This window comes from Tamandua tetradactyla, chromosome 5 (genome assembly GCF_023851605.1).
Source record: "Tamandua tetradactyla isolate mTamTet1 chromosome 5, mTamTet1.pri, whole genome shotgun sequence".
In the NCBI taxonomy this organism is placed as follows: Eukaryota; Metazoa; Chordata; class Mammalia; order Pilosa; family Myrmecophagidae; genus Tamandua; species Tamandua tetradactyla.
The window spans coordinates 87,289,214-87,312,530 of NC_135331.1; the positions used below are offsets into that span (position 1 = coordinate 87,289,214).

At 53.9% G+C, this 23,317-nt stretch overlaps 4 protein-coding genes across 10 annotated transcripts; 2 read left to right on the forward strand and 2 right to left on the reverse strand.

The window, feature by feature from the left end:
- Positions 1–35: 35 nt before the first annotated feature.
- Positions 36–11,148, forward strand: LOC143684397 (lymphocyte antigen 6 complex locus protein G6f-like). 2 transcript variants are annotated; one of them, XM_077161336.1, is made up of 7 exons: positions 36–144; positions 1,403–1,638; positions 2,145–2,474; positions 2,559–2,825; positions 3,873–4,028; positions 10,362–10,502; positions 10,925–11,148. In XM_077161336.1, exons 2-7 carry the CDS (start codon positions 1,563–1,565, stop codon positions 11,146–11,148), a joined length of 1,194 nt encoding a protein of 397 aa, XP_077017451.1. In that variant the 5' UTR covers positions 36–144; positions 1,403–1,562. The 2 variants fall into 2 exon arrangements, with proteins under 2 accessions (XP_077017451.1, XP_077017450.1); XM_077161335.1 differs by lacking the exons at positions 36–144; positions 1,403–1,638; positions 2,145–2,474; positions 2,559–2,825; positions 3,873–4,028 and adding an exon at positions 10,202–10,256.
- Positions 11,149–12,068: 920 nt separating this feature from the next.
- LY6G6C (lymphocyte antigen 6 family member G6C) lies at positions 12,069–15,103 on the reverse strand. Its single transcript, XM_077161341.1, has 3 exons — positions 14,757–15,103; positions 13,269–13,379; positions 12,069–12,821 (listed from the first exon to the last, which is right to left on the reverse strand). The coding sequence occupies exons 1-3, from the start codon at positions 14,953–14,955 to the stop codon at positions 12,610–12,612; spliced, it is 522 nt and encodes a 173-aa protein (XP_077017456.1). The 5' UTR covers positions 14,956–15,103; the 3' UTR covers positions 12,069–12,609.
- Positions 15,104–15,259: 156 nt separating this feature from the next.
- On the forward strand, positions 15,260–19,383 carry MPIG6B (megakaryocyte and platelet inhibitory receptor G6b). 4 transcript variants are annotated; one of them, XM_077161338.1, is made up of 6 exons: positions 15,260–16,213; positions 16,446–16,793; positions 16,929–17,019; positions 17,370–17,410; positions 17,515–17,613; positions 17,743–19,383. In XM_077161338.1, exons 1-6 carry the CDS (start codon positions 16,153–16,155, stop codon positions 17,814–17,816), a joined length of 714 nt encoding a protein of 237 aa, XP_077017453.1. In that variant the 5' UTR covers positions 15,260–16,152; the 3' UTR covers positions 17,817–19,383. The 4 variants fall into 4 exon arrangements, with proteins under 4 accessions (XP_077017453.1, XP_077017452.1, XP_077017455.1 ...); XM_077161337.1 differs by having other exon boundaries at positions 17,370–17,613; XM_077161340.1 differs by lacking the exon at positions 16,929–17,019.
- Positions 19,384–19,709: 326 nt separating this feature from the next.
- On the reverse strand, positions 19,710–23,013 carry DDAH2 (DDAH family member 2, ADMA-independent). Of its 3 annotated transcripts, none has more exons than XM_077161349.1 (7): positions 22,780–23,013; positions 21,563–21,923; positions 21,330–21,429; positions 21,130–21,203; positions 20,843–20,962; positions 20,212–20,361; positions 19,710–20,027 (listed from the first exon to the last, which is right to left on the reverse strand). In XM_077161349.1, the coding sequence occupies exons 2-7, from the start codon at positions 21,857–21,859 to the stop codon at positions 19,911–19,913; spliced, it is 858 nt and encodes a 285-aa protein (XP_077017464.1). In that variant the 5' UTR covers positions 21,860–21,923; positions 22,780–23,013; the 3' UTR covers positions 19,710–19,910. The 3 variants fall into 3 exon arrangements, with proteins under 3 accessions (XP_077017464.1, XP_077017466.1, XP_077017465.1); XM_077161351.1 differs by lacking the exon at positions 22,780–23,013 and adding an exon at positions 22,294–22,772; XM_077161350.1 differs by lacking the exon at positions 22,780–23,013 and adding an exon at positions 22,107–22,271.
- Between the last annotated feature and the right edge of the window lie 304 nt (positions 23,014–23,317).

The window sequence follows — 23,317 nt, forward strand, 5'->3', positions numbered from 1 at the left end:
CGCGTACTGGCTCCGCCTCGTGGCGAATCGAGACATTTTCAGCGAATCGAGGCGTTTTCCGCTCTCTTGAGAAAAGTTTCGCGCAGTCCAACCTACGGATTCAACCGTGGTCAGAAATTAGTTGGAGGCGTTGGCACGCGGGAAGTTAGTCATTTTCAGGCATAATAAAATCTTTTTTCAGTCCCTTAATACCTGCCAAACTTTCGAACGAGAGTGAAAAGGAGGGGTTAGGTATAGGAGCGCTTGACAAGAGCGATAGAAAAGATAAGGCATCTAGAAATAAATGTTATAAAAGAAATGCAAGATTTTATGAGGAAAACTGTAAACAGTTACCGAAAGAAGTTAAAGAAGCCTTGAATAAATTAAGAGCTATACCATGGTGGTGCCTAGAAAGACTCAGCATTGTAAAGAGGTGTGGAATAGTCGTCAAAAGACGTGAATGAATGATGGCCCATAAGCATGGACAATCTCAAAACCATAATGTTGAGTGAAAAAAATAAAATCATAGAAAACATACAACACGCCACTATTGTATAGGATTAAAAACACAAAATTTAATGATGAAGCAAAGGATAAAAAGCAAATTTAACATTGTGGTTAAAACAGTACAGAAGATCTTTGAAATGGTAATGTTCTTAGTAGATATACAGATTTGTTTTTCCTTGGTATCTTACACCTACATAATATATCTTCTCTTCAGCTTTTTATTGGAGTAAACACATATACAAAAAAAAGTGCGTCCATTGAATATATCCATGTACCGGCACCCAGATGAGCAACAGATCATTAAAAACTCGCTACCAGTCACTCCCACCCCCCAAGGGAACCACTATCCTCCCTTCCAACCCCAGAGATTAGTTTTTGCTTATTTTTGTACTTTATATAAATGGAAGCATACAGTACACACTCCTTATATCAGGTTTCTTTGCCGCTCATGTCTGTGAGATTCAACCTTGTAGCGAGTGGTTGCAGTTAGTTTATTCTCATTACTGTCAAGCCTTCCATTTTGTGACTATACCACAGTTTATTTACCCATTATATGGTTGTGTATCCTATATAGCCTTTTTTTTCTTGTGCTAACTTATATACAACACAAAATTTCCGATTTTAACCACTTCCTAAACAGTACAGTCTTCTGCATGTGTGGAATATTTCATCAACCAGGGAAAGTCATTCCAAATCATTTACAGAGCGCCAGCTGAACACTCAGCCCTGTTCTGGGTCCAGTGGACGTGAAGACTCGACATCTCCTGTCATGGCTGGTTTCTCTTAGTGGTGGAAGAGAGACCACAGAATGTACTTCTAGACTGATGGGCGGCAGACAGAGTCTTTGAGCTGAGTCCCTTAGCCGAGGCCATCTGTGGAGTGGCCTTAGCTGGGTTCTCCTCCTCTTCTCCCGTAGGAGACAGAAGCCGTGGTCACTTTTCCCTCAGAGGACACGCAACTGTGCTTTATCTCTCCAGCATTCCCATCCCCATCCAAGACCCACGTCACTTCAGACCAGGGAATGTGGGTCTTTATCTGGGCTCTGTTTCCTCCTTGAGAATACCACGTCCCGGGACATGAGAACTTGGTCAGCTGTCCCCATGGTGGTCGTATTCCTTCTGTTCCTGTGCGGGGCCCCTCAGGCTGCTGCAGGTAAGGGGCAGGAGGTGGGGGGTTCTTCAGCTATTTGAAGTTTTGGGGAAGGGACACTGCTCTATTTCCTTAGTGGCCGTAGGGAGGCATCTGACTCAAGAATGTAAGTTTACCCCAACTAGCCTTCCACTGCCTCTAATATTAGGGAAGCCCTAAAAACAGTGAGGCACATGGCCATGCACTGTTTCCTTTAGAAAATAAGAAATGGATGACTAAATGCTTCCAGCAAAGGAGAAATGAGAGGAAGAGACAATGGGTATTTACAAACTATTCCATTGTTTTCCTCTAGCCTTCAGAACCCTTAATGGCTGGGGTGAGGGAAGGAATGCCCTATCTTTTCTTTTCTCTCTACCTCTCTTTTTTTGTAGCTGTCACTTGAGAAATGTGGTCACCACCCAGGCCAGTGTTGGGAACCCCATCAGGGCAGTAGACTAGGGGTTGGAGGTCAACTGGGAGGTTGTTGGTTTGGCAGAGGTCTCTGAATTCTCACAACACCCTCCCCACAGATAACCTGCAGGTCATCTATGTGGCCTTAGGGGAGGCCGTGGAGCTGCCTTGTCCCTCACCACCCACCTTGCATGGGGACGAACTACTGTCCTGGTTCCACAGTCCTGCAGCAGGCTCCTCTACTACCCTTGTGACCCAAGTTCAAGTTGCCAGACCAGCCGCAGACCCTGGGAAGCCTGGAAGAGAATCCAGGCCCAAGCTGCTGGGGAACCACTCTCTGCGGCTGGAGGAGTCCAAGGAAGGAGACGCCGGGCGGTACTGGTGTGCCGTGCTGGGTCAGCACCACAAGTACCAGAACTGGAGAGTGTACGACGTCTCTGTGCTCAGAGGTGAATGGGGCTTACAGATCAGGGATAAGTGGGGTCTAGGGAGGCACAGGCCAAAAACTGAGGGGGTCACTTCTCACCCCACAGGCACCCAGTTTTCTGCAAGGGCTGGAAACGGATCCCTCTGCTCTTTCCTCCTGTGCTCTGTGGTCCCAGCCAGACGCCTGGACTCAGTGACCTGGCAGGAGGGAAGGGGGCGTGTGAAGGGCCGGATACAGTCCTTCTGGAATGAGGGGGCTGCCCTGCTTTTGGTGTGTCCTGGGGAGGGGCTTCCTGAGCCCAGAAGCCGTAGACCAAGAATCATCCGCTGCCTCTTGCCCCAGAACAAAGCAGTAGTCAGCTTTAACCTAGCAGGTAAACTGAGGAAGGAAATGGGAAAGATGGGTTGCCTCTTGTATATCCTACACCTGCTTGCTAGGGGAGGAGCCAAATCCATCCTTGGCCAGGTCAGAGGGGGTGACTTCTAATGGAGCAGACCATTGCCTGGAGGAGGAAGGCTTTTTTCTCACTGACCAAATCCATAACAGAGAAGGGAGCTGGCTAAGCCTGCTTTCCAGTAAAATACTGGGGCAGGGGCAGGGGGGCGGGGGGCATTTTAAAGACCTCCATCAACTAAGAGACAGGAAAAGGATTCTAGTGGAATATGCCAGGGTTAAGAAATGGGATAATCTATGATTTTTGTTGGACCATTCAACTGCAGAGAGGAAGACAATAAGAATTATTGAAAAAAAAAAAAAAGTTATTGATGGGGGAATTGTCTTTTTACGAATGGATATATGCATTGATGTTATACTGGCCCATTGTTAGTGAAGGCAGAAGGAGGAAAAATATATAATTGTTTTGCAATAAAAAAGTCCATTATACAGGGAAGAAATGCTGTTGAGCTAAGAATAATCCATTTACAAGGCAGCAGGGAGGAGCAAATGGCCTTTATTTCAGTGTGCAAAGGCCAATTAACGAGACTGAGTCTTATTCACCTCCCCATCGTTTGCACCTAATATTGTACACAGCCTGGGGTGGGTATGCAGCAAATGGTGATGGAGTGAATGAAAAGAAGAATGGATAAATGTAAGGCGCTTTACTTTTTCTTGAACGGGTGGTTTACTCTGAAGAGCCCAAGGAAAAAGCACAGTTACAACGGGTGGTTCTCTCTGGAGTTAGCTCTCCATGAGTGGGCAGGGGGCAGTGCCATTGTCTATTGATGTTGGCTCATGGGGTCAGGGTGGGTGGCCCAGAAAGGGCCAACTGGAGTGCTAGACACCGAGGGGAGGGAAGTTCATGGTGTCTTCTGTTGGAAAAGCCACTGGGCCACGGGCTGTGGGGTGGAGCTCTCTTTGGGATACGGGGACAGGCCCCTGCGCTGACTCCCTCTCCATCCCTCTTGTGTTGCCCTTAATGCAGCCTCCGTGGGGGCCTCTCCCTCCGTCTGTGCCCCCGCCACGGGCTGGGATGTGCCCTGGGTCCTGATGCTGTTGCTCGCGGCAGGCCAGGGATTTGCCATCCTGATACTTGGCATCATGCTCTGGAGGCGGCGGGTCCAGGGGGTTCAGCGCAGAGGTGGGTCCCTCTCTACCACCTAGAAGAAGAGGGTGCATCGCAGGGAGCAGAGCCCTCGCCTCTTGCCCCATACCCAACCCCCTATAACGGAGGGGGTGGGAACGAACAACTGTGTTATTAGGTGACCTCTCTTCTCTTCCCAACCCCGCATTGCTCCTTCTCCCCAGGTGCATCGATTCCTCAGTTCAAACCCGAAATCCAGGTCTATGAGAACATTCATTTGGCCCGTCTGGGGTAAGGAAAAACTAAGGGGCAGAAGTCTAAATCCCAGAGGGGGCAGGGAGGGGGAAGGAAACACTGGGGTTAGGGATGGGGATGGGGCCCTGTTCTCTGAGGATGTGGAGAATGAAGATATTCTCAATCCACTTCTCTGCTTCTCAAACCCCACAGCCCACCTGTCCCCAAGACCAGATGATATCAGTGACATCTGCTGGGAAGTGTGACCTGCTGTCTCTCTCGCCAGCTGGCACCTGAAGGACTCGCCAGCGACCTTGGCGATGGGGGAGGGGCTGAGAGTGTGACTTCACAGTCCAGCTGGTCTCCAGCAGCTGAGCTTTTGGGGAGGGGGGGAGAAGGGAGCATTATCCATCACGTAAAAAAAAAAAAAAGGTGTGGTCCCCTGTCTTGTTGCAGCCAGTGAAGGGATGGTCTGAGCCAGCAGAACAGACTTTTAAAATTTTTTTATAATTTTTTAAATGTATTAATTTTTCTTGGAAGTCTTGATTGTGGGGAGGGTGGGGAAGGATAGGGGTGGACAGAGAGGAGACAGGAATGCAGACACTTAAGCAATGGTGGGGAATGAGTCACGGGGGAACCAAAGTACATATGGGGGAAACTGAGGAAGAGGGAAGGGACGAGACTCGGGTAAGAGGTAAGAGATGGATAGAGAGATGGAATAAAATAGGGCAAAAAATAAAAGTGTTGAAGGACAGAGAACACAGAAAAAAGATGCAGCTTGCTCCCAAATTAAGCCAGATACCTATCCCTACCCCACCATGTGACTCAACTTCACAAAGGGAAGAAGTTGAGAGAAGGAACAAACATTTTTAATCAGGCCCCAGACTTCCTCAGACTGAAGGGGAGGGAACCGAGTCAGGGTGGGGGTGTGTGTGCAGGGCCTCCGTGCCCCCCCGCCCCTCCGGGGGGCACCTTCCTTATCCCAGCCGTGCACACTCCACTGTGGGGCTCCACTGTGCCATCCAGAGCATGTGAACAGTTATTGAAACTCTGCGGCTCAGGAGCATGCCACACACCACCACCCCCGCGGGGGGTCACATGCCATCTCAGGAAGTGTCCACAGAGCTGAGCAGGCAGGATTCCTCAGTGGTGGCTCTCTGGGTCCTGAGCCCGAGCTCAGCTATCTCTGAGCTGTGGACAGATCTGGTGGGGGGTGGGGGGGCGAATGAGAGAGGGGAATGATGCTCCCAACTCAGCCAGCCCTGGGTCTCGGGCAGAAATGAGCTGGACTCCCAGCCACTCCCTCACAAGCTGCTCCACCAAGTGTCCCTGTGTGTCTCTGCTCAGTCTTGGGCCTGGCCAGAGAAAAGCTTTCTTGGAAGTCTTGCCTAAAGCCTTCATGCTGTAGTGGCTTAACCTAAGCTGTTGGCAAGAGGAAGGATGCGAATGACACAGAGAATGAGGTGAGGGTTTGGTTCAGGTTCCAGCACCCAGCCCAATCCACCAAGCAGTTACTGGTTTTTAGAGGATGCACATATGCAGAGACATGTATACACCCAATGTCACTGGAATCCCAGATAGTCCCTTTTATTAAAATAAATGTACTCACCACAGCTCTTAAAGCCCTCCTCCCTGAGGTCCTGACCTACCAAATTGATCATTCTTAGCAAGACTCTGTTCTTCACCATACCTGATGCACTTTCAACTCCCTTGCCCAGGACCCAGAGCGCCGTCAAGGTGCCTGCCTTGCCAGAGAACCAGCTGGGAGGGGCACCAGCCATAGTCATCTAAAAGAGACAGAGAAGAGATGTTCTTATGAGGCTGGGCTCCAGGTGGGTACCCACAGGAGCTACAGCCATGTCCATAGGAGTTGGGTGTTTGAAGGAATCTGTGGAGGTGTTGGGCTCAGGGGTATGAAATCCTGCACAAAACAGATTTGGGTAATCTTGTCCTTGTGAAGCTTATGTATATAGTAGAGAAGCTTAGCCTACCTATAGGTATGCCTAAGAGTTACTTCTGGAGGACCTCTTTTGTTGCTCAGATGTGGCCTCACTCTCTCTAAGCCCAACTGTGCAACTGAAACCTTTGCCCTGCCTTCTACGTGGGACATGACATCCAGGGATAAAAGTCTCCCCGGGGGCATGGGAGATGACTCCAGGGATGAGCCTGGCCCTGGCACCATGGGATCAACAATTCCATCCTGACCAAAAGGGGGAAAAGAAGTCTCAGCGGCTGAGAGAGTTCAAATAGAGGTGAGAGGTTACTCTGAAGGTCATTCTTATGCAAGCTTCAGTTAGACATTGCACCTATCATACAACCAAAACCATTCCTGCCAGTCCTAAAGAACACCTAGGGGGTGCACAGGTGGTTCAGGGGTAAAATGCTTGCTTTCCTGCGGGAGACCTGGTTCGATTCCCAGATCATACACACACACCCCCAACAAAAAAAAAAAATCTAGGGTGTTATATAAGATGCTACAAGGTTCCATGCACGAAGGTAACTTTTCAGAAACCTGCAACCTCTAGGTGGGTCCCTGGACCAGACAAGTCCTGCAACCTAGAGGGCCCAGCCTCTCCAGAACATCAGCTAGTTCCATCCCCCTACCCATTATTGACAGCCCCTTCCAATGCGAAAAAAGTTTGGATGGGCATAGTCCAAATACCCCTAAAGAGTGGGAGAAAGATCAAAGGTGATGGTGGAGTTATACAGAAAAGGTAGGGTTTAACAAATGAGTACGATTGCTCAATCATTATATTGATATTTCTTTTAGTCTCCAGTATCTTAGATCAGCTAGTAGTAAATACCTAAAATAGTGGAATTGTAACCCATACCAAACTTTGAAATCTGTTCTACAACTAATTGTTGCGGTGTGCTTTGAAATTTATTGCTTTGTTGTATATATGTTACTTTTCACACACACAAGTGATTGTGATGATAAAAAAAGAAAGGGTGATAAAAGTGAAGTGCCTCACTGGGTGAGGCTATGAAGATTAAATGCTAAACGATGAGGGCAGAGAACAGTGCTTGGCACCTAGTAAGCACACAATTTAAGTGTTAGCTGTTTTTTTTTTTTAATCCATAACTCATTCAAACATTTTTAAAAATGGGGTTGAGGGGCATATCTGAAAGTGTGTGCAGGTGTCTGCAGACCCGTGGTGATGGTGGGGCCTGCTGGGTAGAGGGCTGCACTTCCGTACATGGCTGGTGGAGGAGGTGGCCTCCCTAGGAGAAGCTGGCCATGAGCAGGAGTGGGCCAGCGAGTTGGAAGGGGCTGGGGAAGTGTCTCATGTGGTGGCCATGTGGGAAAGGTCCTCCTTGCAGCAGCAGTGCTGCAGGGTGCAGGAGCCAACCAGTAGATGGTATGGCCTGGTAGGAGGGCCCTGGGCCCTTGGGAGGCAGCCCTTCGTACACTGCTCCATGGAACCAAGGGGGCAGAGGCGGGGGGCAGCAGGAGGGCAGGATGGATGGAAGTAGGGCGTGGCCATGGGACCAGGGTCCTGCCTGAGGTGCCAATGCTGATGCCACAAGCTTCATTGTCCTGACACTTGGTGGCAACAGGGTAGCAGAGTGGCGCCTGGCGTAGCTGCGGGGCAGGCGAAGTGCTGAGACCTGTTGGGGCGGCAGAGATCCAGGGAGAGGGAGAAACAAACACACAGGTGGGAGGCAGAGCCCAGATCTGGGGTGGGGTGCACAGAGAGAGGTGGAAACACAAAGCAGAGAGGGAAGCAGTGAAAAGGAGGGAGAAGGCCAGACCAAAGTAGAAACAGAGATGGGGAAAGGGAGGGGAGACAATGCAGGAGAAGAAACAGAGAGAGAGGCCAAGGCAAAAGGGGTGCAGGGATTGAAAGAGGCACCCACAAACATTAACACAAGCCAGGAGAATCCAAGACAAACATAGAAGCAGTGCCACGGAGAGTCAGACACGGGAAGTGAAAAAGTTAAGTAGCTGGTGCCAGAGACAAATGAGAAAATAGGACTTGACCGCAGGGCACAGGCAGAAGCCTAGGGAAGAAGCAAGGGTGGGGGGGGAGTGAAGAGGAGGGGACACAGGGGACAGGGGCATGCCAATACAGCAATGCAGAGACCGTTGTTCTCAAATGCGTTTGAAAGAAAAATTTCCCTGAAACTTTTCCTGCTCCACTCTATCAGGCCGGCCTGATGCTCTTCTTTCTAAAGTCCCCTCCACTCTCTTCTGGGCCTCTTCCAGCACCTGCTCTCCCTGTCCTCAGGCCCCTCCACCAGGACCTGCCTGTGAAGATACCCTGAGGCCACCTTTACCCAGTGCCCCTGGGGAACAGGGTGCGCAGAAAGATGCCGCAGGTGCTGCTACAGGTGCCCATGGCCGGACCTGGAGCTCAGGACTCTGGGAGAATGTGCTCTGCACCCCAAGGTCCCCGAGAGTTGGCAAGTTGGAGGATCAGGGCTAAATCGGGAGGGGCCAGCAGAGAAACACACCTAGGGAATGAGTCTGCAAGGGCAGGAACGAGACTCCCCAGCCTGACGCCGCCGCGGGCCTGCCCCCTGCCTCTCCTCCAGCGGCCCCACCTCGCTCACATCCTCCTGGCCCCCTGCTAGAGCCGCTCTGGTGTCGAGAGTCTTCGCGGTTCTCTAGGTGTGTTTCTTTTAGCTCCGTCTGTGGGGGCGCCCGAGGTACGTCTGTCACCTTCGTACTCCTCTCGCCGCCCCCTTCCCCCGCCTCATCTCAAGCTGTTCTCCCTCTCTCAACTTGGCCTCCTTGTCTTTGTTTTCCGTCTTTGTCTTTACCCTCAGCGCATAATGACTCTCAAGGTCGCCCTCCTAAAGAGCCTGGCTGTCCCAGATCTGAGAGGTGTGCCTATGTGGAATGCAACACCCCTGCCCCCGCCCCAGAACACACACACACACACACACACACACACACACTCTCAGACGCAAGGCACAGCTACATGGGGAGGACCCCACCCAGCTTCAGATCCCTTTGATCCCCCCAAGCCTCAACATCCCTACCCCACAATTATTCCTCCCACCTGTACTACCTTGGAGAGGAGAATTAATCATGGGTGGGGCAGGAAGGATGGAGGTGTTTTCCACTCGTGGGGTGGGGGGAGGCCTGAACACTCTAGGAAAATTGGGGGTAGGTGGTAAATTGTAGAATCTACAAGACTAAGGATCAACAGATTGGGGAGGAGGAGAGGGGCTTGTGGGGGACCAGTGGGGGACTGTGCCAGGAGGATTACGTTCAAGAAGGGGGTAGGGGGGACAGGGGAGACACAGGTGTGTATAAAGCAGCAGTTTTCAAAAGCTTGTTGATCTCAGGACCTTTTTACACTCTTAAAAATGACCGAAAGCAAAACAAAACAAAAATGACCGAAAACCCCAAAGAGCTTTTCTTTGTGTGGGTTATATTGATACTTACTATAGTTAAACTGAAAACAGAGAAATTTAAATAGATTTAAATAAATTTAAATAAATCAATTCATAAAAATAATAAACCTACTCCCTGTTAACATATTTTCATGACAAGGAGCGATTATTTCTCAACAACTTAATGAGAAGAAGTGGCATTGCTTTACATTTTCGTGTATCTTTTTAATGTCAGGCTTTAATAGAAGATGGCTGGGTTTTTATTTCTACTTCTGCATAGAATCTGTTGGGATATGTCATTTTGGAGGATGGATATGAAGAAAATTCGCCTCACAGTTAAGTGGTTGGAAAAGGAAGACCCTGGAGGACTATCTATAACGGGCTTTGGGACCCCCAGGGTTTCTCGGGTTGCAGTTTTAGAATGGCTGCTGAGGATGGAGGAATTTGGGGTTCCAGAGGGTGCTGAAAGCTCTTTCTCCAGCAGGGACCCCTCCCTGTCCTTAATGGGGCTCCTGGTGCCCTCTGGGTGAGACATAACTCTTCCCTCCCTTTTTTATTGCCCTATAAAGCCCAAGGCAAGGGCGATATAAGGCTGGCCAAGCACGGCCTGGAAGGGGGGCGGGTGGGAGGGAGAGGCCCTACAGACAGACACAATGAACCCCCAACTTATGGGGATCCTCCTTGGCATCCTGCTGGGGGCCGCCTTGGGTAAGGAGAAGGCTAAGCCCCTCTCTCACAGCCCGGTCCTCCCCCTCTGCCAGCCGAACCCCGAGGGCCGGTCGCGCCCCTCCAGCGCCTCCTCTCTCCTGCCAGGAAACCGCATGCGCTGCTACGACTGCGGCCCCAACAGCTCCTGCAAAGAGATGGTGACCACCTGCAGTGAGGGCAAACGCTGTGGCTTCCTGGAGCGCAGACCCCACTCAGGCCCAGGAAAGATCAAACTTGCTGGAAACCGTGAGTCCTCAATTTCTCTCTCTGGCCCCAGCCCCCATGTTACTGTAATCCCTCTGGTTTCCAGAACCTTCCAGGTTCAGTCTGGCTCCAGGCAGATGGCGAAGCTGTCCCAGTGGAGCAGTCTGGAGTCCCTTCTGGCTCCTGGCACTGAGACCCCCGAAGCCTGCCATCCTTGTGCTGATGCTTCCCTTCTCTTTACTCTCCAGAAAGAAGCTCACAGGCCCATTCACTAAAGTAAAAATTACTGCAAAAGCTGTTTCTTAAGGCGGGGACCAAAATGTTAACTTTGACCGCTTGGTTTTAGAGAGGTGTTTTGAGGAGGGAGAGAATGCCTTTGGGCTCCCTGAGAGCACATCTGTTCTGCCCCAGAAAGCAAGACCTCAAGCTAGGGTCCAACGCCCAGGCTCACTGTCTCTTCTCAGCCTCAGGGACCCTGACTCACCATCATCCAGCCTGTGTGATGGCCCATGATTGCAGTCGAGTGGAAACAGAGCTGGTGGGAGATGAGACTTACACAACCCACAGGGACTGCTGCTTTGGAGACCTGTGCAACAGCGCCGTGGCCAGCTCCGTGGCTCCAGCAGTCATCTTGGCTGCTGCTGCCCCTGCCCTGGCCTGGCTCTTGCCAGGGCTGTGGGGAGGGTAGTGGGAGGGGGAGCGGGGGGGGGGGGGGGTCGCAGAAGAGAAGGTGGGGAGGGAGGGAGAGGGGGCAAGGGAGCTCTGGGTATCTAAGGTGAGAAGACAGATGCTCCTGTGTGAGCTATTAAAATCTAATTAAAATCCCATTTATCTTTCATTGATGGGAGGGCTGGAGGGGTAATGGGGGGCCATCTGGGTTCCGCTTTTGGAGTCACCAGAGCTCAGTGGACTTAGTTATAAAGGTGTACTCCCCATCCAACAAAATCCCAAAGGACAGTGGAGAATCTGCCCTAAGTGACTGCTGGGTCCTGTTGCTAGGAAAATCCTTCCTTAGCAACGAGGATCACGGAATGCAACAGGCTCTGGGCTCTGAGTGGGGGTCACTAGGACCCCGTGAGCCTGGCAGTATGCATTTGTTTCCACGTTCCCTGTTTACACCTGGCTCCCAGTAAGACTATTTTCAACTGATAAAGGAAATATAAGCGCTGTGATAGGAAGGAGAGCTGCTTGGTGCCCCCTGAGTAACCAGGCCAGGTGAAGCCTCTGCTCTGACCTGAGTGATTGAGGACAGGAAAAAGGGTCTGGGGCCCCATCTCAATCCCACTCTCCTACGCTCTCTGGGGAGTCCTTCCAGCCAGGCCGCATGTCCTTCTTGGCAGCACATCAGGGGTGTGGCCTAAATTTGGGATAAGAAATCTTTCTGCAAACACACTGGGCCCTGTGTGCCACCCTCAGGCACGTGGAGGGGAGGATGGAGGCCAGAAAAACCTGTTTCCCCAGCTGCCCCAGCCCAGCTTCTTGGGTAAACTCCCTGAAGAATTCTTGTGGTAGTGGGGAGGCTGAGAGTGCAATAGTGGTGCTCAGGTGATTTCCTGGGCGGGGGGTCTGACATTGTGACACTTGCATCAGCTGACAATAAATGTACCATTTATCAGACAGAGACATTTATTATTCCCCAGAGGTGAGCATGGGGATGGAATACTGCGGAGGCAGGGTTTGGGAAACTTGCCCCATATGGCGAGGCCGCGGGTCCTTCCTGGAAGACTTCATTGATTGGAGACAAGAGCCCTATTTCAGGCCCAGATCCCAGTCCCTCCTTAAATGGGATGAGGTAGGGGTCAGGAGGCAGAGTGGGGAGCCCTCTTGGGAGGTGATGGGCGATCTGGGGTGGTCTAGAAGGGAAATGGAAAGGGAATGGGGAATGGCAGAGTGGAGGGTGCAGGGTGGTGATGGGAGAAGACAGAAAGGGAAACCACTGTGGGGGAAATGGTCCCTCAGGGTCCTGAAGGGACAGATGGGATGGGGGGATGTCTGAAAAAAAAGGGAATGGGAAGGGACTGGGGAAATGCTTTTTAGAGCCAAGGGAGGTGGGGAGAGAGACCATTCTGGAAGCCAGCAGAAACAGAGACCCAAAGAGAGGGGCTCAGGCTGAGGCAGATGGGTGGAGGAGGCAGTCACAGAGTGAGCGTCAGTGCAGGAGCCAGAGCCCGAGGCCAGCCAGGGAGGTGAGGACGAGGGCCAGGGCCGGGGCGGGCCGGGGGGCCAGGCTGTTGCAGCTGTCCTTGTTGCAGCAGGTGGTGTTGTAGTTCAGACCCAGCTTGTGGTTGCTTTCGTTGAAAGCCTCGCGACAGGGCTCTTCCGGCGTGCCACAGCGCAGGTTGGAGTAAAGCCACATTTTACCTGGGATGGGAGTGAGGAAGGGTCAGCTCTGGCGTGCACCTGGCATGCTTGTGTCTGCCTCTCCACCCCAAGCACGCACCCAGGCTTCCTTCCTTCCCACCTCTGTCCCTAGCCCACCCCCTTCCTTATCTCTTCTCAGTCTCACCCTTCTCCTGTGCACCCCCCTCCCCTATACTGGTCCCACTTATTGTTGGGCCTGTTCTGTCTCTTTCCAAGGTTCGGTTTCCTCAGTACAATAATAGCACCGCATCACAGGGTTGTCGTGAGCATTCATTGAAACGAGCCACATAAAGACTTAGGACGGTGTCTGGCACATAATAATCCCTGGCCAAATATTATTGTTGCCTTAATTACCTGCCCCATCTCAGCCTTAGCCCCAGGTGGGCCTCAGCCTTAGGTACAGAGTCTCCCACTGCCCCCTCTGCCCACTAAAGAAGAGGATGTTACCAAGGTACACATTTGTCGTCAGGCATTGCTGTCCTGGCTCCAGGCGGCAGGACTGCCGGTCCATACAGCCAAGTACAGGCACCTTGTAGCAGGAGTGACAGCGAATGTCAGCTGGGGAGACACAAGTTGGGCTAAGAAGATGGGGTACCTGGCTCACCTGGAGGTAAGCTGAGCTGGCAGGGTGGGGGTAGAGGAAGAGTCACTCTTGTAGGTACTAGAACCTGTTTGGTTTGGTAGGGACAGAACAGGTGAGTGATGCCGTGAGGGTGGGAAGTGGGCGGCAGGTGAGGGAGTTGTTGCTCTGTGAAAGGCCCACACCCTAAATACCTTCCCTCACTCCACCCCATTGGGGATGAGTCAAGAGGGTCCGAACTACCAACAAAAATTTGGGATTGAGAATAGAATGGAATAGGTGGGGAAAGGCTGGGGGGCTCAAGGAAGAAGAAGAAGAAATTCAAAGAGGTCACAGATGGGGGTCATGACCCTTGCAGAAAAGACAGAGATCTTGAGGGAGGTGATGAAGCCATCTGTGGCCAGCTTTAGAAATTTGCTCATCCCTGGAGATGCCAAGGGTGTGGGAAGAAGAGTCAGACCTGAATGGAATCCTCTTACCCCAAAAGGTCCGGCAGAAAATAAATAATATCTAGGAGACAGATGATCAGATTCTGTCTTAGCACCTTGCTGAAATGGGGAGCGTAAGGGCAGAAGGTGGCGCCCTCAAAGTTTCTGCTTTAAGGATTGGGCATGCAAGGTTTGGAGAGGAAAAGCAGTCTAGGTGGAAGAGCTTTGCGAGTGTACCTCAATTAAGCCTGCCCCAGCCTGGGGTGAACATGCCCTGGCATCTCCTCCTAAGAAGGATCAGAAGTCTTCCTGGCTCCCGAGGAGGCTATAAGAAATCACTCAGGAAGAGAACCATCCAGAAAGCCACTTGGTCTTGAGGAGGATGTGGAGCTTGCATCTCTGGTAGGGAAAGGAGATATGTGGCCCAAAAGGGACCAGGAAAGGCCATAGATGAGGGACTGAATATCTAAGTCCCTGATGGAGTAGGTTGGAGATGGGAAGCAAAAGGAAACTGGAGCTGGATGCCTGGGTTTCTGAGAGGACACCTTGCCGAGGGCAGAAGATGAGAGGAGGCAGGTGAGCCCGATCATGGAGAGTTAGGTCCTGGAGTAGGGGCTGGCCAGGGAACTGGATAGTAGGGTTTCTGAGGAGACTCCTTTGGGTGGGCAACAGTGAGGCTGGGGCTCTGGCAGATGAGAAGAGTGGGTCTTGGAGTTGGGGAGGAGTCTGAAGAATGGAGGCCTGGGTCCTTAGGAAGTATACCAAGGACCATGAAGCAAGGAGACCTGGAGGCACCAGACTGCTGAGCCAGTGCGGGCTGTGGGTACTCGGGATCCTAAGGAGTGAGTAGGGTAGGGCAATGGGTAGGGCAGGATGCAAAAGTCCTGACCAGGTGAACCAGGTCCTTGGGTTCCCCTAGGGACTCACCTGAGACCAAGCAGGTCAGAGCAGACAGAACGATCAGCAGAAAGCCTTTCATGGCCAGGGTCTTGAGAATGGTAGCAGCTTCAGCAGCTATCAGAGTAGGATTTCGGGAATCTGCCTCTGGGACTTGAGCTGCCTTTTTGTAATTTATAATCCCAAAGGCCCCTCCCTTCCCTGCCTCTGGGAGCCCCTCCCTCCCCATTTACACACAGCCGACCAAAGGGAAAGACAAGGGTTGGGGAGGGGCTGAGCAGGCCTGGGTGGGGGAATGGGGATGGGAGAGGGCAGGCGCCACCAGGGGTCAACTCCATTTTGGTCTCCAATTCAGATAAACAGCGCCCCTCTTGGCCCCTAGCCAAGGCCCCTGCCTGCCCAATCCTCTGAAGGAGTGTCACCAAAGGCCTCTGTGATGTTACAATGGCCATGGTGGTGGCTTTTGCTGGTTCCTGGGAAGTAGTCAGTGGCCTGTGGTCCAAGCTGATTGACAAATTTAGCTCCAGGTTGGGTGAGGTGGGGGGTGTTGGTGGGGATAAGCCAGCAGCAAGTAGACACTGATAGGAAGAGTGAATTAGTCTCAATTCTGCCCTCACTCCATCTTCCCAACCCCTCCTGAGCCCCCGGATGAGGTTTTATGAGGAGAGAGTAGCAGAGGCAGGGTGGGCTAAGGCTGCACACCCAGGAGAGGACCCTGAAACAAGCCCTGCTAAGGGGGAACTGCCTGCAGGCCACGCCCCAGCTCCACTTGGGCTTGGCATGGCCTCTGTCACATGGTTTCAGCGAGGACTGAGAGTTGCTGGAGTCCTATTTGTGGGGTGTCTACACCTGCTCTAATCCACCTCCCCAGCCAAAGCCGGCTGCTTGGGTGGGGCATCACTGGCTGGGAGAGCAGCGTGGGTGCCAGAGGTGAAGTAGAAGCTAAAATAGCCATAGGAATGGGAATAACAATGGCAAGCATTTAAATAGCACAGTCAACCATTGTTCTAGACATTTTTTTCATGTATTGATTTATTTAGTCCTCACAACAATACCCTTGAGGTAAGCACTATCATCCCCATTTTACAGATGAGCAAAAGGTCCAGAAAGGCTAAGCCACTGGTAGATGGCAAACCAGGGTTTGAACTCAGTCAGTCAGGATCCAGAATTTGGGGTGCTCCTGGCCACCACTATGATGCAGGAGTTGAAGTATGCAAAAATGTTTGTGTATACAGCCAGAGCACGATTTTTAACTGAGCACTGTAGAGGGCAGTGAGTTTGCCTCTGAGGACTCCAGAAGGGATCTGGGCAGCTAGTGGTCCCGCCCCGCTCTTATCCTTGACCCCAGCCATCCCCCCAACCCGCCTGCTTCCCTCCGGTCTCCGGGGCTGATTCACTCGTCTCCTTTCCCCACCACATCCCAGCCATGGCCCTGGTTCTGCAGCTGCTGCTGCTGCTGCTCTCTGGGATCCAGGGGGACCTGGGATGTAAGGATCCCTGAGGAAGTTGGGATGGGGCAGGAAAGATTGAGACAGAAGCAGGGGGAGTCTGGGGAGAGGGGAAGACTCAAGATGGAGGGAGGGCCGATGCCAGGGAGAGAAGAGACAGGCCGGTGTGTGTGTGTGTGCATGCGTGTGTGTGTGTGTGTGTGTGTGTGTGTGTGTGTGTGTGTGTTTTACCCTCTGGACCTGCTCTAACATCGCTCTCCGCCTCCCCTAGCTTCCCTGGAGGGTCTCCCGGGGGACAAGGTGAATCTCTCGTGCGTAGGGGTGTCTCACCCCATCCGCTGGGCCTGGGCGCCTAGCTTCCCGGCCTGCCAAGGTCTGTCCAAAGGACGCCGCCCGATCCTGTGGGCTTCTTCGAGCGGGAACCCCACCACGCCTCCAGTCCAAACCTTCGTCGGCCGCCTACGCGCCCTGGACCCCAGCATCCGGCGGCTGGAGCTGCTCCTCAGAGCCGGGGATTCCGGCACTTTTTTCTGCAGGGGCCGCCACGAGGACGAGAGCCGTACGGTGCTTCACGTGCTAGGGGACAGGGCCGATTGCAGGGTCCCGGGGTCTCGCCACGGTAGGTCAGGGCCTGCGCGCACAGGGAAGCTGGACACACACACTCTGGAGGGAGGGGGTCTTGGGGAGGGGTTCCTGAGCAGTGAGCTCTCGGTCCTCGCTCTCCTGATCTTGGCATTCCCCTCTGTTCCCCCAGGGTCCGTGCATCCCCAGCTCCTGATCCCACTGCTGGGCGCGGGATTGGTGCTGGGGCTGGGAGCGCTGGGCGCGTTCTGGTGGCTGCGCAGGTGGGCACGAGGGGCGGGGCCTGGCTTTAAGGGGCGGGGCCAGAGGCGGGAGGAGAGGGACCAGACCCCTGGCGGGTGAGAGCTAGATCTGGGAAGGCAGTGGTTTGGAGAAGAATGAATGAGGTCAGAACTTGGTAGGCCACGGGCCTGGTGGGTGGAGCCCTGGGAAAGAAGGGGAGAAGCTAGAAGGGCGGGCAGGATCAGAGTATGGGCGGGGCTATCTGTGAGAGTAGAAACCACTTTGCTCTGTGAGTCAGAACCTGCTGGGGTGTCGGTGGCCAGGCCTGGGGCAAAGAAGAAAAAGTGGACAAGATTGGTGGCTCTTAAAGACTCTTATATATCCCTTTCAGGCGCTCACCCCCCTCCCCGCTTCCACCACCTCCCGGATTTGGTGAGACTAACTTCATTCTATCTTCCTTTCTCCATCCTTCTATTCCTGAGTCTGAGCCCTCTGCTGGGAGCAGACAAGTTGGTCACCTTCTCTCCGCCCCTCAGCTTTGTCCCCCGCACATAGCTCCACTCGTGAGAGACAATCCCTGGAGGACAGTAAAGGACGAGGAGCCCCAGCTCCCAGGAGACCTGGATCAGGAGCCGGTAAGGGCTTGGGGATGGGAGAGGGCTGGCCAGAATCCCTGGGGAAAGTGAGCCAGGAAAAAATAGGAGGCCTGGGTTCCAAGGGAGTCGGACTGCTGTTCCCATGCTGCCTTCTTCTCCACACTCCAGAGCCTGCTCTACGCGGACCTGGACCATATGGCTCTAAGAAGCCCCCGCCGGCTGTCCCCAGTGGTCTCTGCTGATGCCTCCACCATCTATGCAGTTATAGTTTGAACGGAAGCCCCTACTCCAAACCTCAGAACCTGGTGGTCCCAGCTCTCCATAAACCCTTCCCCTTCTTGGCCTCTCATCTGGAAGAGGAAGACACCATGGGGTAGAAATGAGCACTAGACTGGGAGTCAGGAGCCTGGGTTCCAGGCTAACTCTGCCACTGATCCTGCCCCTTTCAGTTATCCCCTTCTCTCCTGTAGCTTTCAATTCTCCTTCACTTGGGTACTCTCCTAACCATTAAACCTAGTCAAGCCCTGCCCTCCCACCTCAAGATATTAAGAACTCCCAGACAGTTCTCATATCTCTTCCCTTCCCTTCACAGTCAAGTTTTTTTGAAGCACGGCCTAGTAACCTGCCTCTTCTATTTTCTTCTCCTTCACTCTACCCTTGAATGCTCATCTGCTGAAACTGCTCATCTGCCAGTGATATCCTGATGATCACACCCCCTTGGTCATCTTTTTAGCATTCATTTTTTGACCTTTGATTACTCCCTCCTGTGAGCTGTTTTCTTTTGCTGCAGGTGACTTCTGGACTCCTCTTCCTTGTTCCCTCAGGGTTATTCCCCACCATTCTAAGCTCCACCTTTTCTCTCCTTTCCCTTTTCCTGGGAAGTTCTCACTCACAGCCAGGCATTCAGCCTCTACCTCTGCAAATGACACATATTTCTAAGTTAGATCTCAGATCTGGGATTTCCAAAACTGTCCCTTGGACATTTTTACATGTATTTTACATACAGTATACCCAAAGCCCAACTCATTGTCTCCTCCCAAGCCATCCATTCAGTCCTCCTCCCAATTCTCTCTTGATCAACCCAGTTGCCTAAGTCAGAAACTGGGAGTCATGCAGACATCCTTCCTCTCTCACCCCCACACAGTGAGCCATCAACTCTTGTCTGTTTATGTCTTAACATCACTGTCAAACCCACACTCTTCTCCACACCCAGTGAGTGACTCTTCTCATTTCCTGCCTGGATTACCCATAGCTTCACCTCATCCTGCCCTTACCCTCACTGGACCCACAGGGATTCTCCCCAAATGCCAACCTTTTTTTCAGAACTGCAGTTCAGAACCTTATTTCAGAACTCCTTAGCCTTCAGCTCTGGGCCCGTGGTCCTTGGCTGGGGGTACAAGCTGCTACTGGATCTGCCCGCTCCCCGGGCTCACCTCCTGCCACTGTTCCACATACACATAAACCTTTTAGAGAAATTCTCCCAGGCCCCAAATGTGCATTTGCCCATGCGATTCCTTCTTTCCTCCTGGATTATCCTTTTACCTCATCTCCTCCTACCTGCCTGGCTCATTCTTATTTATCCTCAGGACTTAGTTCAAATGTGTAACCTTTTCTGGGAAGTTATTCCCAACACTCCTTTCCTACCCCCTATGTAACTTTGATGCCTTAGGAAGCCCTCTTATTTCTCTCATAGCAAAAGTCTCCCATCACAACCTGGATTTGAATTTGTAAGAAATTCTCATGTGCTGTGAGGGGACTGCCCCATAAAAATCACTGCTAAGCTTCAGTAAATGAATGAATAAAAATAAATGTCTCTGGTCATGTCATTTCTTCCTCTCCATCCAGTAAGGGTGGGCTGGTAATCTACCACTCTTTGAATCATCTGGCATTTAGATAAATCCAGACAGTGATCCACCCACACTCACCCTTCTCTGCCCTGGTCACACTGACCATGGTAGAAATTCTGTCTTGTCCATCTTGCACTCAAGCACCCTATAACAGTGTCTGGCAACAAGAAAGTACTTAATGGGAGTTGGTTGAATGAAACAAACTTCCTTCTCAGAAGTGACCCCAGCCTCGGGTTTCAGCCCCACCCTGTCCCTCCGCCCCAGTAAGACACCAACCACAGTGCAGTCTACAATGTCAGTTCTATTTTATTGGTTCTGAGGGAGAGGTTCACCCAGTGGCCCCTATTCTTTTTCCCACACTCTGTCAAGCTGCCATCTTGAGGTCCCCTCCCCGCTACTACCTACTTACCAACCTCTATCTAACCTTCCTTCCTCTTCTACTCCCTACGCTGCCCTCTCCCTAGCCAGCCAGGACCCAGGGTCAGGCCCTCAGCTGTGAGGGCGTGTGCTGAGCACCAGGCAGAGGGAGCTGAGCCCGGCGCCTGCCTTCTCCAGTTCCGAGCAGGACACAGGTACCAGGGTGACGTCGGAGAGCTTCTGCAGTGCCTGCAGGGAGGGCATGGAGTCAGGGGAGGTGAGACTCTTGAGGCTAGAGCTAGGCCTCACATCCAGCCAGCTCAGAGGAGCCCCATCTAGGCTTCTAACAAGACACCCCTCCTTCTAGTGGGAAGACCTCTGGCTCCCTTCCCTGCCTGTTGATGGTGGGGGAGGGGACTCTGTCCTCTCTCACCTCCTGGCTGTTGGTCAGGTCACCGCCTCCACGGTGTAAGAGGAAAGGGGTCGCACTGGGCAACCCCGGACGCAGAAAAAGACAGTCAGCAGCTGCATCATCTGGGAGAGTCAGGGAGGCGTAAGGGTGATCCGTCAGTGCCGCCATAGCCTGGGCCAGAGATGGATGGGGAGAAAAGAGGACTTTCAAGTCTCAGAGCCTCTCTGGTAACCGAGTCTGACTGCCAGATGGGCTGGGGATGGAGTTACATGTGTGGGATACTAAGGACACTTAGGAGACAGGCATTGTTCTAGGCACTTTAATTATGTTTACTAATTTCTGCCTTGGATTCACACTCAGTTCCTTCCACCTGCAACCCTCTTCCCTTCTCCAGTCCTCACCTGTCTGTCCCACCCATCCTTCATGTCAGAGCTTAGATGCCACTTAGGAGGGGAGTTTCCTGAAACTCAGGAAAATCGAGTTAATCGCCCCGTTCAGGGGTCTCCCTGCACCCGCTATTGTAACTTGTCCACTCCGTGTGTTTTTCGCACTAGACCAACAGCTCCGTGAGGGCAGGGATAGGGGGTCATCTGTAAAGCCTCCCCAGCTCCCCGCCACCCACTTTCATGGTCCTCGCGCCGCCCCTCCTCACCCTGACAGCCTTTTGGGCCACCTCGCTGCTGCCAGCCACCACCGTGCGGGGTCCCCCCATGCCGCAGAGGCCGCGCAGGTGAGAGGGGCCCGACACCGGCACCGTGGAGACCGCAAAGTCCTAGGGACGCAAGGGTGGGCATTCAGGCACCAGCGAGGGGTGAGAGGGTACCCGCAAACACAGGCCGCTCCCAACCTCGCCCTCCTCAGCGGGCCCTGGGTCCCTCAGCCATTCCCCCTACCCCACCCCCGCCTCGCTCTCCCACCCAAGACGGTCCCGCCCCTCACCCTGAACGTGTCGGCCACGATCTCAGCTCCTCGGTGATTGGTCCACTTGGAGAGGCCTACGAAAAACTCCCGGCCTGAGCCCCGGGAGGCCGAGCAGGTTTTGAGCGCGAGGGAGTTGGAAGCAAGGCCCGAGACGGCCCAGTCTCCCAGACTCGGCTTCCCCGTGCCAGGGCACAGGCGTCTGGGTTCCCCAGCCTCACCCGTGAAGAGAACATCGGTGCCATCCAGCGTCGCGTTCTCGTCCCCCATTTCCACAATTCGGAGCCCCAGGTCCTGGAGGGCTTTGCGAATTCCATCGACCTTGGAGCCGAGGAAGAGGAGGGGAGCGCCGGGCTGGGGGACGTCCCCTGTCCATTTCTTCCCTAAAGCCCTGACGTCCAGCTCCTCCCGCCCTTCCCCAGCCCCACCCCCGGACCCGTGCCCTGGCGCTCACCTCCGGCCTGCGGGCAGGGCTCCAGGGTCGCGTGATCAGGGCCGTGTCCCCTTGGATCACGGCCGTGTCACCAAGCAGAGGTCCCAGCGGCAGCGACTCCTCAGGAGGCAGTTCCAGCAGTTGCAGCCCCAGTCGCTGCCTCAGTTTACCTCCCAGCACCCCGTGCTCCCTTTGAGCTTTAGCCAGGTCCAGAGCCGGGAGGCCAGCCACCGCACCCTCCCCGGACGCCAGGCTCTCCGGGACCCCCCGGATCAGGGCATGGGAGCAGCGGCCCAGCCCCTCCCCCGGCGTCCCCATCCCATGCACAGAGACACCCCCTCCGGCCGCGCCGATTTCTTAGTTTTCTCTCTTTTTACTTCACCTGCCGGGGAGAAGAGACAGAACGGGGGTGGGAGTAAGCAGAGAAAGAGACGTGCAGAGAAGGGAAGTGGGGGGTAGAGAGCGCCAGGGTCTTCCTCCTGCCATTTCCAGACGCCCCTCCCACTTTCCGCCCCACCCACTCCAGACCGTCCGCGCTCTCGGGCGACCCCGCTCCACCCCTCACCCTCGCTGTCAGGTTCTTTGGGAGGAGTCCGAGGATCAAGACCGGGATCCCTGCTATCCTAAACACCTGTTGCCCCTGCTCGGGGTCTTCGCGAGGTCCCTACCGGGAGCCCCTCCTGGCTGCCGCTAGGATGCGCTCACTCCCCAAAAATGCAGCGGCCCCGCCCCCTTAACCCTCAGCTGCTCACGCGGGAGGGACCAGAAGTCCGGCGAGGGTCCCACAGGGGTTATGGGGCCGGATGAGACAGCTGGGGAGAGCCGGGGCCTGGGGGATGAACGTCCGGATCCCCAAGCGAGGAAGGGAGGGGCCAGGATGGAGGGGATTAGCGCCCAAGGAGTTAAACATCCTCTCTCCAACCCGGCCGGTCACGCTGCCCGTAGCACGACCTAGTATAAACCAGACTGAGTCCCGGGAGACTGGGAGAGGTCGAAAACGAAATCAGAAGGGCGGAGAAACGGGGGGCGTGGTTCTGGGGAGCGGGCGACACTCCGGGCTCCAGGACCCGGTCCCCCCGTCCATCTGCCCCCAAAGTCCACTCCGCCCAGTTCCGCGTCCAAATGCTGAATTCTCGCACTCTCCGTCTGCCGTCTGGTGCAGGCAAAGACCCGCACCCCCTAACTCCGGCCCCGAAACGTTCCTAAGTACCCCTCCCACACCCCCGCCTCAGACTCACCTCCAGCCGCCACCCTCACTCCTGTCGCGCAGTGATTTCGGCTCGGACCCCTCCCCCCCGAGGGCAGAGTTGGTGGAGGGGAGTCCTCGTCTTCAAGCCTAGGGAACTGGGAGCTCTGGCTTTTGGGGGTCCCGGGGCAGGCGAGCTCGTGCACTAGGATGGGGCGGGGGCGCGACGGTCTGGCGGCTCCAGGGCATTGTCTAAGCGGGACGGGGCTGGGCTCCCCAAGACCACGCCCACTCCGCCCAGCTAGGCCGCGCCCATTCCACCGAGACACAGCCCCCAGCCCAGTATTCAGCCCCGCCCCGCGACTGCTGCCCAGGCCCACCCAGATTTAGCCGGCTCTGGCGGCGGGGCTGCAAATGCGGCGTGGACCACAAGGCTGAGCTACCGGGACCGGCAGAGTCCTACTTTCCAGCCTCACACTAAAAAAAAAATGGCAGGCCCTCCACAAGCCCCTTCTTAATTCCTGGTTTCTGCTCTGAGCTCAAGGTCACCGACCCCACTCCTAGTACTTCAAGTCACCCAGACTTCAAGC

What these genes read in the sequence shown, in the direction of transcription:
- LOC143684397 (XM_077161336.1), top strand. Translation starts at nt 1,563, where the DNA reads ATGAGAACTTGGTCAGCTGTCCCCATGGTGGTCGTATTCCTTCTGTTC. An exon ending in AGTCAGCTTTAACCTAGCAG is followed by an intron (nt 2,826 to 3,872) that starts GTAAACTGAGGA and finishes CCCTTAATGCAG; the next exon opens with CCTCCGTGGGGGCCTCTCCC. An exon ending in GATCAAACTTGCTGGAAACC is followed by an intron (nt 10,503 to 10,924) that starts GTGAGTCCTCAA and finishes GTCTCTTCTCAG; the next exon opens with CCTCAGGGACCCTGACTCAC.
- MPIG6B (XM_077161337.1), top strand. Translation starts at nt 16,153, where the DNA reads ATGGCCCTGGTTCTGCAGCTGCTGCTGCTGCTGCTCTCTGGGATCCAG. An exon ending in GGTCCCGGGGTCTCGCCACG is followed by an intron (nt 16,794 to 16,928) that starts GTAGGTCAGGGC and finishes CTGTTCCCCCAG; the next exon opens with GGTCCGTGCATCCCCAGCTC. An exon ending in GAGACCTGGATCAGGAGCCG is followed by an intron (nt 17,614 to 17,742) that starts GTAAGGGCTTGG and finishes TCCACACTCCAG; the next exon opens with AGCCTGCTCTACGCGGACCT.
- LY6G6C (XM_077161341.1), bottom strand. Translation starts at nt 14,955, where the DNA reads ATGGGGAGGGAGGGGCTCCCAGAGGCAGGGAAGGGAGGGGCCTTTGGG. An exon ending in TCTGACCTGCTTGGTCTCAG is followed by an intron (nt 13,380 to 14,756) that starts GTGAGTCCCTAG and finishes GTGTCTCCCCAG; the next exon opens with CTGACATTCGCTGTCACTCC. An exon ending in GACGACAAATGTGTACCTTG is followed by an intron (nt 12,822 to 13,268) that starts GTAACATCCTCT and finishes CTCCCATCCCAG; the next exon opens with GTAAAATGTGGCTTTACTCC.
- DDAH2 (XM_077161349.1), bottom strand. Translation starts at nt 21,859, where the DNA reads ATGGGGACGCCGGGGGAGGGGCTGGGCCGCTGCTCCCATGCCCTGATC. An exon ending in CACCGATGTTCTCTTCACGG is followed by an intron (nt 21,204 to 21,329) that starts GTGAGGCTGGGG and finishes CCCGGGGCTCAG; the next exon opens with GCCGGGAGTTTTTCGTAGGC. An exon ending in ACCTGACCAACAGCCAGGAG is followed by an intron (nt 20,028 to 20,211) that starts GTGAGAGAGGAC and finishes CCCTCCCTGCAG; the next exon opens with GCACTGCAGAAGCTCTCCGA.